General features: G+C 37.4%; 1 protein-coding gene across 1 annotated transcript in view; it reads left to right on the top strand.

Moving 5' to 3' along the window:
* Window positions 1-17,369, top strand: part of LOC121322345 (alpha-1,6-mannosylglycoprotein 6-beta-N-acetylglucosaminyltransferase A-like) — an 81,368-nt gene that overhangs the window by 60,784 nt on the left and 3,215 nt on the right. Inside the window, exons 12-15 of the mRNA XM_041262185.1 lie at window positions 8,578-8,727; window positions 12,492-12,638; window positions 13,412-13,528; window positions 14,756-14,830. Coding sequence (XP_041118119.1) covers window positions 8,578-8,727; window positions 12,492-12,638; window positions 13,412-13,528; window positions 14,756-14,830 — 489 coding nt within the window. The remainder of the gene's footprint in view (window positions 1-8,577; window positions 8,728-12,491; window positions 12,639-13,411; window positions 13,529-14,755; window positions 14,831-17,369) is intronic.

The following is a 17,369-nucleotide window of genomic DNA, read 5'->3' as shown; positions in this document are numbered from 1 at the left end:
TTATTATTATTATTTTATTTTATTTTTTTACAGAATGTCAGGTGCAATTACACTACTTCCTATTCATTCAAAACAAATCTACACACAATTAAATAAAAACCCTTTCTGTGTGTGGGTGTGGGCTGGTTTATAGTCCTTGCTGGTTCAAGAAAATTTCCACAAGGAAGGAAAGTGTAACAAAACCTACCTTATAAGTCCTTGTAGTGTTGAAACAGATATTAAATAGTGATTATTGTTTGTCTGTTTGTTTGTTTGTTTGTTTTTTTACTAAACTAAAAGTGCCCAAATATTTTGTTTGTTCTTGACTTGCACCCTGTGTGAAGTTTTGTTTGACTCATAAACACTATAAAAGTGTGTGTGTGTGTGTACATAAACAATATACTATGGAAAATATGCATTTGTTATACAACATGGTTTGGTCTTTGTAAACAGGTTTCTTCTATACAGGTGATCTTTAATACATGGTTGTCTGGAATACATATTACAAAGTGTTTATATATTCTGTAGATTATTTTAATTCTCTGTACAGTTTGAAAGTAGCAGTTGGTGGAAATACAGTGCTTATGTTTGTGAGGTGCACCACTGAGGATTAATGTGCTTTAATAACGCCATTATATGAGAGACTTGTTTTTGGCAAATCTGTGAACATTATATATGCTAGTCCTCAGTCATAAAACTGAAAAGCATCCTGATCAAAATGTTAGATTTAAATAGGAAGTTGCTTCAAATGAATCGCTTTAATCCCCCGTCCCCTTCGTCTGACATTTGCATTAGTTCTGATTAGCTCACAGTGCCACTGCTGACACAATCAGTTTTATTGCCTTTCTTCTTTGACCTGGGAAAGTTTGTCAAAAAGCTCAGCTCCTTACTGAAGTTGCCTGAATGTTGACTTGCTATTACATTTCTGGTAAATGATTCATAGACAGCTTGTAGCATCCCCTGACAAAAGAGGTGATCTTTTTTTCTTTTGCACATGTTTTGTTAGCTTGGTAAATTAGTACTCGGAGTAAGGGTGATTTATTTGTTCCACAGAATTCAAGTTCCCCCAGTGATAAGAACGGAGCTATAGGTCATTCTGGGGATTACTTGGCACTCATTAAGTGTAATCATGGATTCCATATAGGCTTCTGGCTAATGATTTTGGACCTGTTGAGCTAGTAGACAGGGGTGCTCAGAGTTTTTAGTGTAATTATCAGAATAGTTCTGTTTTACTACCTAATACTACAAACTATAGTGAAATAGGGAAAGATATTAACAAATTGAAGGATTCTAAAGTTAAAGATATTTTTGCAACATCTATACAACATTTTAAAAGTGTAATAGTGATGGGATAATTCAGCTTGTTGCAGAGCTGGTTAACGTGTCACTCCAACAGGGTTGATTTCCATCTGGAGGCAAGAGGGCAGATCTGGAGATGGAAATGAGATTAGTAATTACAGACCCATTGCCCTTCTCTCGGTTCTAGCTAAGGTTGTGGAAAGGGCAACTGCGAAGCAACTAGTGAATTATTTTGAGATTATTGGATATTTTTAGTGACTGGCCATTTGCTTTTTAGGGCAAGGCTAATCTAGTTTTTATAGAAAGTGCTGGAGAGCTGCGTGATCGGGATCAGGGGTTGTGGTGGGGGCACTGTTCCTGGATTTAAAGAAGTCCTTTGATACTGTCAATCAGTGCATCCTGTTGCAAGAACTGGAAAAAATATAAACTGCATCTTATGGTTCTACAGTGGTATGACTGTGCATTCCCTTTTCAAAAAATAAAACATACAAAATAAAATTTCAAGAAGAAAGTGACCATCTGTCTTCTTTCTGCTTGCCTAATGGGGGGAGAAAAATAATCATTTCATTTTAGTTTTTGTTTTTAACACTTAGGAAATAACCTATAAGCTCAGACAACACTGAGCTTAGAGGTTATTTCACCTGTTCTGAGATTACAGTGTATACCATATAACGAGAAATGTTAATGATGAGTTAGATTTGACAGTAAAAAATTGTCAAATTAGCATCTGTTGGTTTCTATGACATGTTATCGCTTGCTGCTTCAGTGAAAATGAAAGCAGTGTATAATTACCTACCTCTGACACATTTACAAAATAAAGCATTTTCACATAAATAAAGGTAGGAATGGCAAACAAGAAGATGACCTTGCAAAAAGAGAGGCGGAATCAAATAAAGTGTGAAATCAGTAGGGCAGCTCTGTTTCTGATAACACAGCTCGTCAGGCACAACTGTGTAAACACTGGGCTGTAATTAAGGCTGCTGTAAAAATGTATGTGCTTAAATGTTCAATCATGTGTCATATTTATCATAAAGTTACTTCATACATTATTTATCTATATTAGCTTGTAAAAACTGGTGACTCATCTCCCTTCCAGAACTACGGGCTTACGTTTTTCTCATTGTTCCTCTAAAAACAGTGGTTGTATTCCCTGGGGTTGTACTGTACTGTAGATAGGGCACTGTGATATCGGGACACAAGCAGTATCAGTAATGGAGAGCAACAGAGTAAGGCATTGTTTAGGACTGAAAGTCATGGTCAGAGCTGTCTGACGTCATGTGCAAACAGCTAAAGGGAAAGAATTCATTATACTTGAATGTACAGCTAATAAGTCAAGAATATCTGACTGTTCCTTACAAAATGTAACCCCCTTGGGCTTCAAAAAGCTTTTTTTTTTTTTTTTTTTTTGTTTAGCTACGACTTTTCTACAATTTAGAAGAACAGACAAAGGAGTCTATTCAGATAAAATAGGCAATGTCAGGTCGATTTGACACCACTATTACAGTCTAATTAAGTCTCTTGAAATTGTCTTAACTATTGTTTTATTTGACAGCTCCCAGTGATATTTACTGCACTACTGTAATCACAGTCATATCCACCATTAACAATGATAGATTTGTATTTTGAGCTGCGATATTGTTGAGCTGAACATCTTGACTGAAGGTGCTGTCAAATATAATTTATTTTAGGGTAATGCTTTAGTAATTTCATTGCTTACAGTATGGACACTGCATAATGTCCACTGTACATGCATTTAAAACTACACACCAAATAATAATAACAGGCCACTGACAATAAAACTGAGGCGGGCCACCCTAGTTCTTTGTGACAACTTTAATTTATGGGATCAGACTGCCAACAGTAGGTCTCTGGATGGCAGTGTTAACTTGCCTTTTTTGTTTGCAGATCCAGAGATATCAAGACACGTTCAAATGTATTTTTACCTGGCACCTAATGTTTGTTTTGTTTTTGTAATGCATCTATAGAGGATTGTACACTGAACAACAAAGTTAGTGAAAATATTCAAGATCTGTCTGAGATTAGTGGCTACAATTTAAATGTCCTGGGGGTGGGTGGGTAGATTACACTCTGACACACAGTTACTTTAGGTCTGCCAGGATATTGTTTTGAGTCTCACACATTTCATGCTAATGCTGTATCAAAAATGTATTTGACTGATTTATTTGTCAGACAACATCTCTGTTTGAAAGAGCAGTCCTGTTCTGTTTGGAGCAGATTTCTTTTGGTTTGATACACAGTCTGCAGACTGACTGACTGCCGCTGGATAAGCAGCCTGTTTTCGAGAGTCGGGTCAGCTCAGTTTAGTTGCAGCATTATCTCCATGGAAACGGTACTTGGAAGGGCTTTTGCAGCATCCTGGTTATTTTATCCCTCTAACAGTGCTGTTCATGTTCTCTTCAGGCAGAAAAATTGGCCTGCCTTTTTATAGAGCTGACCGAAAGGATCAAAGTGTTTGTAAGTCTCAGGTTATTTTTTATGTGGCATGGAGCTTTACAAAGGGGTGTGATCTTAGTTACCCAGTGCAGTATATTGATCACATACATTATTGACAAGCCTTGCGTTCATGCTTGGCCCCTCCCTTGAGCAATTCTAACCAACATGCTGTTTTGTCGCTCGCTCTCTGTCTCTCTTTCTCACACACACACACACACACACATTGATACTGCTATTAATTAATGCTTGGTCTCCTCAGTCCTAACACCATATTTAATTGTTCAGGAACTGTTTTATTAGACTTCCAGCTAACAAGCAGTCTTGTTCCAGAATGTGAATCATGTTACACGCACACTTTGTCTCAGAGATTGGTTTGTTCCCAGTAATATTTGTGAGGCTATTTTTGTCCTCCCTGTTGGTTGCAGCTAGCTGTTGCAATTTGAGTGAGTTATAAAAGCACTACTGTTTATCTTCTTCTGTGAAACAGTGTGATCCTACTGAAGAGCTAGAAGAGCATCCAGTTAATGCCTTCATGCAGCAATCAAATTAGATTCATTTTAGTATCTTTTTATCATGTTAACAGCATCAGTTATACGAGCATGAGTGCCTTTACTATCCCCTGCATGAGAGGCATATCCCTGGCTATCTATACAGACATCACTTTGATAATACTAATTAGCAATAGTATACTAGTTAGCAATAGTCAGTTTCTTACCCATCTTGCTTGATCTACCAACAGTATATGGTGCTGTTCTCACTCAGCCTTTAAAGAACAGGTGCATCCTCTTATTAACACCTGATATACTGCACCCCTTTTCTTTTTACATTGCCGTGGTAACTTTTTTTATGTTGGAAGGCGTACGATCACATGTAAGGCTTTAAAGTTTCTAAATAAACCTTAATCTATTTGAAATAACTGGTGATTAACTTTTTTTTCTTTTTAAGAGTAGGAATTATCTTGTGCTGACTTTTTTCATCAGTGAGCTTTATAGTAAGGAAATGACTGAATCAGCCCATGGTAAAGTTTCTCACGCAGCATATACATGCAATTTACACACAAACCCTTGAGGTAAAAACTGTATTTTTGAAGCATCTGTGATTAGTGTCAAACAAAGATAAGCTAGCGAGAAGGAAACTGTTGGGTTTTAGTTTTTTTTTTTTTTTTTTTTTTTTTTTTTTTTTTTTTTTTTTTTTATCTTGAATGCTAATTAGTGAACACATTAAAATTGTTCTATCTGGTAGAGTAATTTTGTCCATCTGATGGTATGAACATCAGTTTTAGCCTGTCTAGTTCCATATGTCTGTGCACCTGGTTTACACTGTTTTTCATAAATAGAAAGTACTCACAATTTCCTTCCAATTTCTAAAGCGACTCCAGCAGTAAATCTAAGGAATAGTGTCGATTCTCTCCACCTTTATTGTCCTCTGTATTTTTGGATGCAATTTTCTAGGTGACAGTAAGCTGTAGGATACAAAGGATTTTATTGTAAGGGGATTAAACAGAGCTGGAAGTCGAGCAGCATCAGAGATAATGTTACAATAAGGCGGGGAACATGTAATATATTTGCAAAATGCCTGGAAAGTTGAGTAGTGTTTTCATTTGTTGCTTATGTAGTTATAAATTATTATAGTTGTAAATTATCCTGAAGCTCACAGTGTCTTATATCCCAGACAGTTAGTAATCATGCCATCATTTTTACTTTTCAGCGTGCTTGCCAATTTAAATGTATTTTACCTGTAACCAAATGAACTTCATGGTCATGGGAGGGAGGGCAGCTGGTCTTACTGTGCATTGTTTAAAACATTTGAATACCTCCCAGAAATATTAAAGCCTGATTTCCTTGTATTTTACATGGATCTTTTTCAGAGGTGTTGACCAGCAGTTCATTCTGGTACTGTACTGTACAGACTGTTCTCACACACATGTAACTGCCATTTTCTTGCAGTGTAAAAACAAGTGATTGATTCCTGAGGTCTATAATACATTTACAGATGGCAAATAGACATCATGTGTTTAACCAGTCTGCACTGGTAAAGTAAATCCTTTGTGTATAATCTGCTGCTTTCCATATTTTCATCACTGTAAAGTCATTAAAAAGCTGTTAATACTGCTGACATGCATTCAGTACCTGATTGCATCTGAATTTTGAGGACTCATTATGTCTGCTGGATGGGATGTGGAAGAAGCTTATGATGTCTAAAGCTAAGCCAAACAATCATTTGCAGTACAGCTCATATTATTTGTTTTGTCATCTGTCCATCCCCCCAATGTAAGCTGGGATGATACAGTATTATAGAAGCATCTAGATGTCAGAATGAAGGTTATCTTAAAAACATGATGAAAATTTTTATTTTTATTTTGCAGGGTCAAAATGTGTTTGAAGTAGGTTGTTGCTCTGTTAAATGGTTGAAAATATTTACCGTTTAGAAAAATCTGCCAAAAATAATTATGAAAGCATTTTTGTCTGATTTGGTTATTTAGAAAGACAAAATAACATGCCTGAAATTTAAACCCAGCTCAGCAAAGTAACATGACATGAAAAATGTATTTGGAAAAAAAAAAAAAAAAAAACTGCTAACATTATACATTAAAAACATCTTTAGCACTTGGAACTCATGGACTTTTTTTAATAAGAAATGACCTGATTTCTGTGAAGTGAACTGTTGTATATTGGGAACATCCTGTAGATTGTTTGTCAAAGTCTACTGTGTTTAATGTAAGTCCTACTTTCTTATTCATACAGAATGAGAAAGGCAAGTTACTGACTGACTGAGACAAAACCCCAGAGGCTTTATGTCTTCTATCGCTACGAAGAAAAAGTGCTTTGCAAATAGCCGGTAATAAATATTTAAAAATCCGGAGCGTTGGAAAATGCTGAAATAAAAAAAAATAATAAACTTCAGTTTTTCAAAACAGTTTAAGACAGTCTTATCGAAGATGCAGCAGTCTATCCTAATAGATTTCTCATAGTGTCTTTTATCACATTTTGCTGTGGTTAAAAACAAAAACTATATTGGAAGTGGGGCTACAGTAAATCGTTTCAGTGAGCAGATTCAACAGCTTCCCATGCCTCCTGTTAAAAGATTTAAATGAACATTTCAGCCATCTAAAAAGTGTAGTGCTAGTGTGAGGAACCGGCAGTAGGATTAGCAGAGCTAATGGTGGCAGTATTAGATGTGCCGCTGTTCACACTGTTTTACGGTATTTCCTGTCTGGGGATATATGCCTGATAATTCTCTCATGAATACAGTAATGATGGTGAAAAAAAGGCTTAGCTGTCTAGAGGGCTTTTTTAGAAAATGTGTGATGGGTGCCATGTGGGAGTCTTTTGAGTTATGTATGAAGTAGTAACTACCATTTGTGATCATGGTAGCTCGATGAACACGCTGTATGATGCATATCTTTTTGCAGAGTGGTGTAAATATTATTTATAGGTCAGAACAGTTTCTGTCTTGGAAAGAAAGCATACTGTACATTACTGTCGAAATTGCAAAACCCCAGTCTCCCACCTTATAATCCCTGTATCGTGTTAATAATACTGCACCAAGTGTTTTAGTTTGAGCTTAGTTTGAGGAGCTTCAGATGGCTGCACCCAGTAAAGCTACCACTTCTTCACCACACAGGCAAAAGCCATTGTGTGTATCCGCCACCATTGCATTTAGACTGACTATATTGTTTAGAAAAAAGAATGCACTTCTAATACATTGTGCAACCCAGTTTCTGCCTGTAACTTCAAGTACAGCTAAGATAGCTTTGAACTGCAAGTGATCTGTACACTTAATTAAACTTAAAAGTACCCATGGAATTGTGAAGATAATGAGGCTATTGGTTCATATTAGGTACATATTGTAACCCATTATTCCAAAGAGAAGGTGAAAAGAGAAAATGATTGCTTTAGTTCTCAGTTTGGCAAGCCTACTGTAATTCTCAAATTCAATTTGGTTATCACTGACAAGCAAATTTCTACTGACACTCGAGACCTTTTTTTAGCTTTAACCTGTCATGTGTTTTATCAACAGAATAAGCCGTCACTGAATGTGTGTATTTAAGGTGTGAGAAACTTGTTTCATTTCAAAGGGATTACAATAAAAACATTTTCCATCAGGTTTTTCTCTCTTGGCTTAAATATGTCTGAAATATACTATGCCTACTGAATGCAAAAGAGTTGATAGTTGGCAGAGAAGCATGTTGTTGTCGTGTCTAGTTTTACAATAAATGTAATCAGACTGGTGATAAAATAAATTATGCAGTTGAGTATGTTGTTGTTCCAGTGTGCTGGTGTATTGATTCTCTTGAGTATCCACTGGCACTGCTAGGAACTGAGCTCACCCCGGCTGTGTAGTTATCCAAATCCAAATTGAGGGCTGCAGTTTCACTTCCTGGATTTCAGTGAGGAAAATGGTATTTCCACATTCCCATTCCCCAACGTGTCCATTGAGACAGCCTCCCAGTTGTTTCTGGAATGGTAATGCGTGTTTTGACAGGTCGAGCCCTCAGACATATGCGGCATATTATGACGAGCAAAAGGCGTGCTACAGTGGCTCAAATCACAGAAACCTTCAGCACTTAAAACAATGCTCAGGGGAATGACTACTGTACATAGGTTTTGGCTTCAGTGGCAGGCCTTTCAGTTTAGCGACTGTAAGCTGCTATATATAATCTTGTTCCTAGTCATGTACGCAGCCAAAAAAAGTTTTTAAATACCTACCCACTGGAATACATTTCCCTGTGATACCAATCTGTTCATCCATTTAAAACACACACACACACACACTGGGGTGGGCTTCATCACGAACACCGTACAGAGGATTATTTTTACTCATGCAAAGTTTTGAATTTTGCAGGACAAGAAGAAATATTTGGACATTATTCAAACCTACACGGAGGTCCACGGCACGGTTCACGGAACGAGCACAGCCCACCTGCCCAGCTACGTGAAAAACCATGGCATCCTCAGTGGCCGGGAACTACAGTTCCTACTGAGAGAGACCAAGGTAAATGGCAAGAGGTTGTCAGGCTGTTCCTTTGTGCACAAGTCCCTTAGACTGCAGGATGTTTGAAGAAGTGCATGTTATTCACTTAACCTTTCAGTCACACATCACTGAAGAAGAAGCTTAAATGGATCGCGCTGTGTTTGAGACACGCAACACATGAAACACCAAGTCATTTACAAACAAATCTAAACAAAATGTGGCATTGTATATATTTTGGGGAATTTTTAATATCATTGCATTACAAGCCCAGTCTACTGTATTGCTCATCTAACAATACGGTAAGGCCTCAATGTGCCCTGCAGATGTTCTGTTGTTTTGTAAAACCTAAATGAGGTATGGTGAATCAAGTATTAATATGATCACAAATCACACTGTTGTCATTCAGAAACCATTGTGCAGAACCTGACTGGCTGAATGGTGCCTTTGATTCCTGTCATTGTCTGAATGTAATGCACACCCTGTGTAATGTCCACCAATGCTTGCCCTGTATAAGGTGCTGTTTGGTGTTGTAGTGTCTCAATGAGTACAAGGTTTATAACTAGACTTGTAAGTCAATATTTTGTTAGTTGCAAACTAAAAAAAAAAATTCTGATGTGAAAGGCTTTCTGAATGTTAACCAAGCAAACTTGTATTTGTGTAGGTGCATGCAGAATGGACATGACCTTTCCCAAGTCCTGCAAGAAATTGAATGTGAATAGGTGAAATGAGACACAACAGGATGATTAATACCCTGTTGTGTGATTCAGATATGCCGTAGAGACTAGTAGTGGAGTCATATAAAACTGGACCAATTATCAGGAAATCAGGCCCTTCTCTGTTGAAATTACTTATATATATTACTTATTTTTTTTAAAGCATCATATCTGTTTCCAGATTGAATCCCTAATTGCACTCTTGAACTGAGAAAAGACATACAGTATCTTCAAACCTGTCATAAAACACCCAGGCGAATGAGAGGAAAAGTGACTAAATTCAGCAAACAAAACCGACAGGCATTTGAAAGGGTTTTTTGAATATCCATTAGCTGAAGGTGCTTTATAAAAGTGCCACCTCAGTGTTATGCAGCACAACACCTTATGGTACCGAAGCTGTTTAATGCAGAGTGAATGTAGCTGACCATGACCTCTGAAAATTCAAAACTCAATTATAGCTTTTAGTTACTGCGGAGGTCCGAAGCCCCGTAAGTGCAATGTCATTTTTAACTTTACACGGTTAGAAAAGAATGCAGCACTGTAGTTTTTGTAATGCTTTTTATATATATATATATATATATATATATATATATATATATATATATATATATATATATATATATATAGTGATTATTTACATAAACAGTTGGAAAAGGAGATCTTAACACAAGGGCCACCGTGTGCAAGGTTTGCACATGAGGTTCATGTGAGGGGGCTTGTTTGAAAAGCAGAAGCCCAGGATATTTGAGCAGTGCTGTATTGTGGTACGGCGTGACTCCATAGTGTTCTAATCGTATCTTATCGTCTGCCTGCGATGTTCCGTGATGTTTCTGCAGTGTGATGACAACAAACATTGGAACACTGGGCTGCAGCTCCCACCTGTTTCAGGGCAGCAGTGTAACAAATAAAGCAGTCCTTCAGTAGAAGATTGTTTGCCACAGTGACGCTTCCCTCTCATCAGACCACATTGCTCATTGCTCCTGTGTGACCTGAGCAATGTCTTTTGCTGCAGACAAGTCATTACAGGACATAATATATACTCTGAAATACCTGTAGAGCTGGTACAGGAATTGCAGCCATTCTAATGCTTGATAAGGACACTTTGCTGAACATTATTCAGGTTTTGCATACTGTATTTTCCAGAATGAGTGCTTTTCCTTTGTCAGATTTGTTTTGTTTAGGCCTGAATTTGATTATAGCCAAGATGTGGCAGCTCTCTTTTTTCTGTGGGTAAAGCCATAACACATCTGCAAGATCACTGCAATGTATTGAATATTACATTCTTATAAAACCGATCTGCATTTACTATGTGTGAACAGTATAACAAATAACCCTAGGCTGTAAATTTATTTTAAAATGCCCTTAATCGCCCTTATCTAAAATATGTTCTGTGACTTTACACATTGACGGCAGAGCATGGGAGTAAAAAGCAAATTATAGAGAGCAGATATTCAAACCCCACTGGCTAATATTAAGCTGTGACTGTGTAATGAATAGGTCGGATTGTTGTGAAGCACACCAAACTTGATTGCAGTCATTGAGCTATTAGTGAGCAGCCAGTACTTAATGTGCTTGCTTAGATATCCATTGCAAGTTTTTTTTTTTGTTTTTTGTTTCTACAGTTAAGATAAAATAAAAGGTTTACTCAGCATATTTGCTTTCTGACTGATAATTGGCCTGGCTGCTGTGGCTTGCTAATCCTAGCACAGGAGTGTGTAACATTGGAATAAACATGCAAATTAAAAACGTAAGAATGTTTTAGTACAAAGTCTTCCACGGTCAGTGGGGTATCACAGCACGGAGTTACTTCCCTTCTATTAAATGTAAAGTAAATGCAGTTCTTTGGAGTAAGCAAGGCACTGAAAAGCCTGAATCGTTCCTTTCATTTGGTGTTTATGGCAGTCTCGTATTAGACAGCTTGAACTTACGAGGTTGAATTCTTGCCTGTTATCTCAGATAACGTTAAAGTGAATATGGGCTGATGTGAGAAAAAGAAAAAACAACTTGGTAAACTTAGACCAGTATGCCAAATACAGTTTTTTGTTTCTATGATAAGCATATGCCTTTTTGTGTGTGTGTAACTTTGTCCTTAATATGACATTAATAATACTGAAGTTTTGCAGTGTGTTGTTTGTTTCATTGAGATTTTTGTTGTTTTTGGTTTTGTTTCTCTTTCAATTTAAACAATGTCAATACAATATGATTAATAAAGGTTATTGTTACAGCTGACAGCATCCATGTAAATTGAGAACAGTGGTAGTTTTTGTCATTATTATTAATCTTTGCTGCCATCTGTTGTTGTTAAACTGGGACTGCAGATCCAAGATACAGATGTTCCATAACAGCAGTTTCAGCCAAATAACAGATACAAAGAGTTTGAGCAGCATATTTACACCCTTATGTAACCAGCTGAGAATTCACTATATGTCCTGCTTTGCCAGAAGGCCTGTGGTATTTCAGCTGAACTGTAATCACACTTCTGACTCGTACTTTCTAGAGTCAGAGTGAAAGGGGCTGTTGTTGGCTGTGTCTTTGTGAAGTGACCTTCTGTTTGTTCTGGATGGTTACTCCACAGCCACCTCTCCAGCATTCCACAGAAGGGCTATTCTGGCCAGTGTTTCACAGTATACCCTCTTTTGATTTATTTTTGCATTGAGCTAATGTGCCCTTTCTGTCTAAAACAAACTGATAATTGTGATGTTCCTGAAACGTTTTTAGAAGAGTTAGTTTGGTCAGATTGGATAAGCCAATCTGGGTATTTTGCTGATTCTGTAATATAGTGTATTCATTTGGCTGAAAACCTCTTATGTATATGGTGAACTGAATGTAGGGTTATTTCACAGGAAATGTGAAATAATCTTGCATTCAGAGAGTTGCATTTGGCCAGAAATGGAAAACACACTATGATTTTTTCACAGGTGGATTATAAACTTCCATTAGGACACTTAACAGTAAAACTGAATGTAACCAGTACAGTAGTGCGCTACTTGCTTGGAATGAACCTTCAAATGATACCAAACCATTAGAAACAGCTTTCCATGTGATTGCTCTTCTTGCTCTTTTGTCTTGCAGCTGTTTGTTGGCCTTTCCTTCCCCTATGAAGGGCCAGCTCCATTGGAAGCTATTGCTAATGGCTGCGCTTTCCTGAATCCAAAGTTTAACCCACCGAAAAGCAGCAAGAACACAGACTTCTTCAAAGGCAAGCCAACTCTGAGAGAGGTAAGATTCTGCAAGTTTCATTTCTAATGAACAAGCAGATATACCCATTTATAGAATAGAAAACACTTCTCTGTGGGCACTGATGGGTTAATGTAATCTTTTAGACCTCCAGATACTTATTCAAAGAATAATTCATGCCCAGAACAGGATACAGGAAGTAGATAAATGTCTTGTCCAGGGAATTAATTCACCAGTGCAGTATATTATTTCTGTTTGTAGTAGAGCCAATGTGGATTCTCTTAACACTACTTTGTAAATAAGAAAATAAGTCAGTATGCAGGCCTATACTGTATGTTGCGCTATAGTCTGGATAGAGCTAGAGGCAGCCAGCCACAAAGCAAAACAGGAAAGGAGATTCTGTCTTTTAAAACAAGCAAGGGCTTGTGCTTTAATTGCAAAAATGGAGCAGGATCAAAGTAGTACAATTAGTGTTGTGAAGGGACTTGGAGCTGTGACTCCTCCTGTACTGTTTTCAACATATGTTGGAAGTTTGGAGCCCTGTTTCTGTGGAAGTCTGTTGTCAAGATGTTGTGCTTATTAATTCTTCACAGCCAGTGTGAATGGAGTTAGTTGCACATTGCATGCACCCACATCAAATGGTAGACCCAATCATGTCTCTAGATCAGCCAATTCCAAGCTGATTTGGTGGGTGTAAAATTGAGACGCTGTATTTTCATAAAATTATTCATATTGTTTTAAAATGGAGGAACAGACTTTGAAACTATTTGAAACAGTATTCAAGGAGTATTAAAGCTTGCTTATTTGTTTTTTAGTTAACATCTCAGCACCCCTACGCAGAAGTGTATATCGGGAAACCTCATGTCTGGACAGTGAACATCGAGGATCCTGTTGAAGTGGAGAAAGCAGTCAAAGCTATTCTAAGCCAGAAGGTACAGTAAGGGTATAGGCTCACGTCATGTACTTCACTTTTAGTGTCTGCACTAGTTTTTGTTGCCTGCTGAGCTTTATGGTGATTGAAGTAACTGCCAAACTGTCAGTATGTCTATTTAACATTTTACATTCAAATAAAAAAAAAAAAGCTACACAATTTAATTTGCTTTAACATTTTCAGTAGTTGGTGTTAATGGGTTTATAACAAACAAAGTCTTTTAAACTTAAGGAGCTGGATTGCACTAACATTGTATTGCAAATTTATATAGCTATATCAAAAACAAAACTTTTCTAAAGTGGTGTCAAAGTGACAATCACAAGTTTTTATAGGGTAATCTATGTGTGGTTGTGTGTGGCAATAAAAAGGGGAAACAAACAATAATGTGTGCCTGGTGCCTCTCTTCTCCCCTTGGACAGCATGGTTTGAAGGGTAGGAACATTGCCATGTATCATGGGCAGGACCTTACCAAATGAACACTGGGTTGTTTCATGTGCAAGGGCATCTTCAAGTCCAAGTTGCTGAATGCCAGGATGTTAATGGACAGGGGCCTGCTCTTGAGTTACTGTTTTAGAAATGGGATGCTGGATTAGCCTGTCAGATATCCAGGTCTGTGCACTTGTCAATGAGATTTGGCATCTAAAAAAAAATACAGTAGGCCTTTGCATTTTTTTTTTTTAGTTTCTGTACAGAAGTCCTGCTTTTTGGATAGGTGCAGTTTTATTTTCTTGAAAACGTTTTTAAATAGTTGTGTTCTGTTGCGTAAGGCCTTAAACCAGCTGTTTCTAGTCTGAGATGTACAGAAATTGAAGGAGTTCAAAAGGCTGACCTTAGCAGGATAAATAGCTGATCTGGAGGTTAAAGACATAACTGGCTGAGCTTGGCTTTGACCACGATGTGTGTGGCAGCGCTGCCATTAGGAGTTTTAAAATCTATTTACAACCATGGGAAATGCCATCCTGCTGGTTATAAAGGTACTTTTAATGGGCTTATTCCAATCTGATCTGATAAGTAAGAGCAGTTCAGATGAGCAAATAATTAAGTATACAGTATGCTGAGAGAGGCAGCTTATGTTAGAATTATTATTTTTCAGTGTGTTTCTGTTTTCTTCATATTTGTGTAGCAACCTTTACCTTGAAGTATATGTTTCCTATTCACATCTATCCAGTGACATGCTGGGACCCTTAAAACCCCCAAAATTACAGGTTTGTCTTCCTTTGTCTAATAGATTGAGCCATATCTGCCGTATGAGTTCACCTGCGAAGGTATGCTGCAAAGAGTCAACGCTTTCATCGAAAACCAGGTCATTTAATTTTCTCTCTTTTTTGTTTAAGTAAACCCTTACTAATAGGATACATTAGTAAGGGTTGCACTTGCACTGTTTTCACCCCCACCCCGCCAAATTAGATTAAACTGTTTTAAAAAAACTAAATCCTAAGACTATGTAGAAATGTAGAGTAATAGAAGCCAGCTGTGATTCTGAAACCTGTTTTTAAAATGCACTGCATATTACAATTAAATGAGATAATTAGTTCAACCCATGGGGCATGCAGTGACTGAATGAGGTGCATCTGTGTTGCCAGATCAACAAGAAAAGCACACAAAAAGCTAGAGGACATAATGAACTTACATCATACAACATCAGTATAATTTAACAAACTTGGGAACAGTTACATCAAAGCTCCTAAAACTTAATTAAACACAGATATTATAAATCGATATATATATATATATATATATATATATATATATATATATATATATTCACATTTTTCCTGTTCCGGGTCCTTGCTGAGGATAAGCTGCTATAATAGACAGCCCTGTGGCAGAGTCACGCTGCCCTTCAACAGTGAATCAAGAAGGATCAATCTTCCTGGATACTGCAGTGCGATGCTGTCTAGTATTCATCACACACACAAGGCACATGCAAGAATTTCAGCGCTGCTTGTTTACAGCGTTTTTCTTTGCACACCCTGCCACTCACAAGAGTACTTAAGAGTTGAAGGCTTCAAGGGTAATCTGTCTTGATTTGGACGAGCCGAGGAATGGCATAATTAAGCAGGTTGGAATGTATATATATTTTAGATGGCAGCTCCTGTGATGTGGGAAAATGCTTCACTAACACTGGTGCCATTCATCTTCAGCTACACAATGCTTCAAAAGAGCCTGTTTTAATGAGTCTCCTTGATGTGCTGACAGTTATTCTAATGTGAAAAAATTATTCCAGATGAGAAACTCTCGTTTTTCTTTTCTTTGGGTTGCTGGTACATTATTGAATATACGTGTTTTACTTTATCCATCTTGCTTTGTTTTTGTAATGCTGTTTATTGCTACATGTACACAAAGTAGAAAGTGTCTCCATCTTCTGCTTAGACCTCTGCTATTATCATGCTTACAGCTCTTGCTCTGGTCGTAAAAACATGTGTTTCCACTGCTGGAACAGAGCTACACATTTCAAGCTTTTTTCACTCCTGCAGTGCAATATTATTTCAACAATTTGCTGACTCTGAATTCTGGAAATAATAGGCGCTATGTGGAATATACACTTGTTCGAGAAAATAGCCAAAGTCCTTGGCGAACATGGAATCAGTCGAACACCACAGCAGTGCCGGGACAAAATTTAAAAGAACGGCCGATGGAATACAAAAAGATAAATAGCGACAAACGTTCTTTCAATTGTGCCAGCCATTGTTCAGGCAGTTTTTTTTCTCTGATTATAGTACTGCTGCACAGCACAATACTATCCCCCAGTGACCTTTTGAGGCAGGACAAGAACTTCAGAGGTTGGCTACGTTTGAAAAACAGTCTCCTTGGCCAGTGCCAGCCCCGGTCCGCAGTGGAAATGAGGCATCTGATGATAACTTTGTATTCAATTTTCTAACCTAATAATGACCTAATAAGACCCTTTCATCTTATGTCTTGCGTGCATGAACTTTATTTATTTTGGGCTTACCTTTAGAGTCAGACCACCAAATTAATTTCCCTTGTTACCCCTAAGATGTATTCGAACCCAGGTTTCAATGCTTGAAAGGCACTGCAGCCCCTCTCTGACACCACCACCTTGCCTGCAAGACACTGTAGGCAACATACACAGTGCTATTTATAATCACCAGCACGTGTGGCTTCAAGGTTATCATATTAAACTAAAATAGCTTCTCCTGTCAACAACTGTGAAGCATGTTGATAGGTTACACTTTGAGGGGATAATGGCTTCCAATGTTTCATGCTCCTGTAAAAAGGACCCTAGATAACTAGTTTAAGACATCATGTGGCCTCAATGGAGATGCCTGGTAGAGTGTAAATGAACATGGTGTCCAATACTGCCTTGGGGTGATCGGTATAGAAACTTGTGCATATAACATGTAAACTTAGGCAGCTGTCTCAGAAAGCATTGCAAAGAAAATCTCACACAACAGTCCCCTTTTAACTGTGTTTACAGGTACAGTGTTGTTAAATTGTGAAATACTACATTTGTAAAGGACCCATTTACAGTTTGTTACTACAGTAGATGTACAGTTTACTGTCTACATAGTCTATCAGTGAATTAGCAAAATTTTTATATGATCAAATCATGAAAGAGTACTGTACACTAAAAAAAAAAAAAAAAAAAAAAAGCCATGGCACCTTCCTGAATCCTCTTGTAGAAACATTAACTTAATTATAGTTTATGTGCTTGTGATTAGTACCAATTGAATAAGTTTGTTTAGATCAAGGAATTATAATGAACAATACAATCAAACAACAAGCAGGTTTAATGAATAGCAGAAATTTACTGAATACAGAAGAGTCATATCAAGTCAGAAATATGTATGAGGTATCGATCAAATCTATTGATTATCAAC

Source organism: Polyodon spathula, chromosome 10, assembly GCF_017654505.1.
Source record: "Polyodon spathula isolate WHYD16114869_AA chromosome 10, ASM1765450v1, whole genome shotgun sequence".
In the NCBI taxonomy this organism is placed as follows: domain Eukaryota; kingdom Metazoa; phylum Chordata; class Actinopteri; order Acipenseriformes; family Polyodontidae; genus Polyodon; species Polyodon spathula.
Note: the sequence above shows the minus strand (reverse complement) of the source record. Positions and strands in the feature narration are given on the sequence as shown.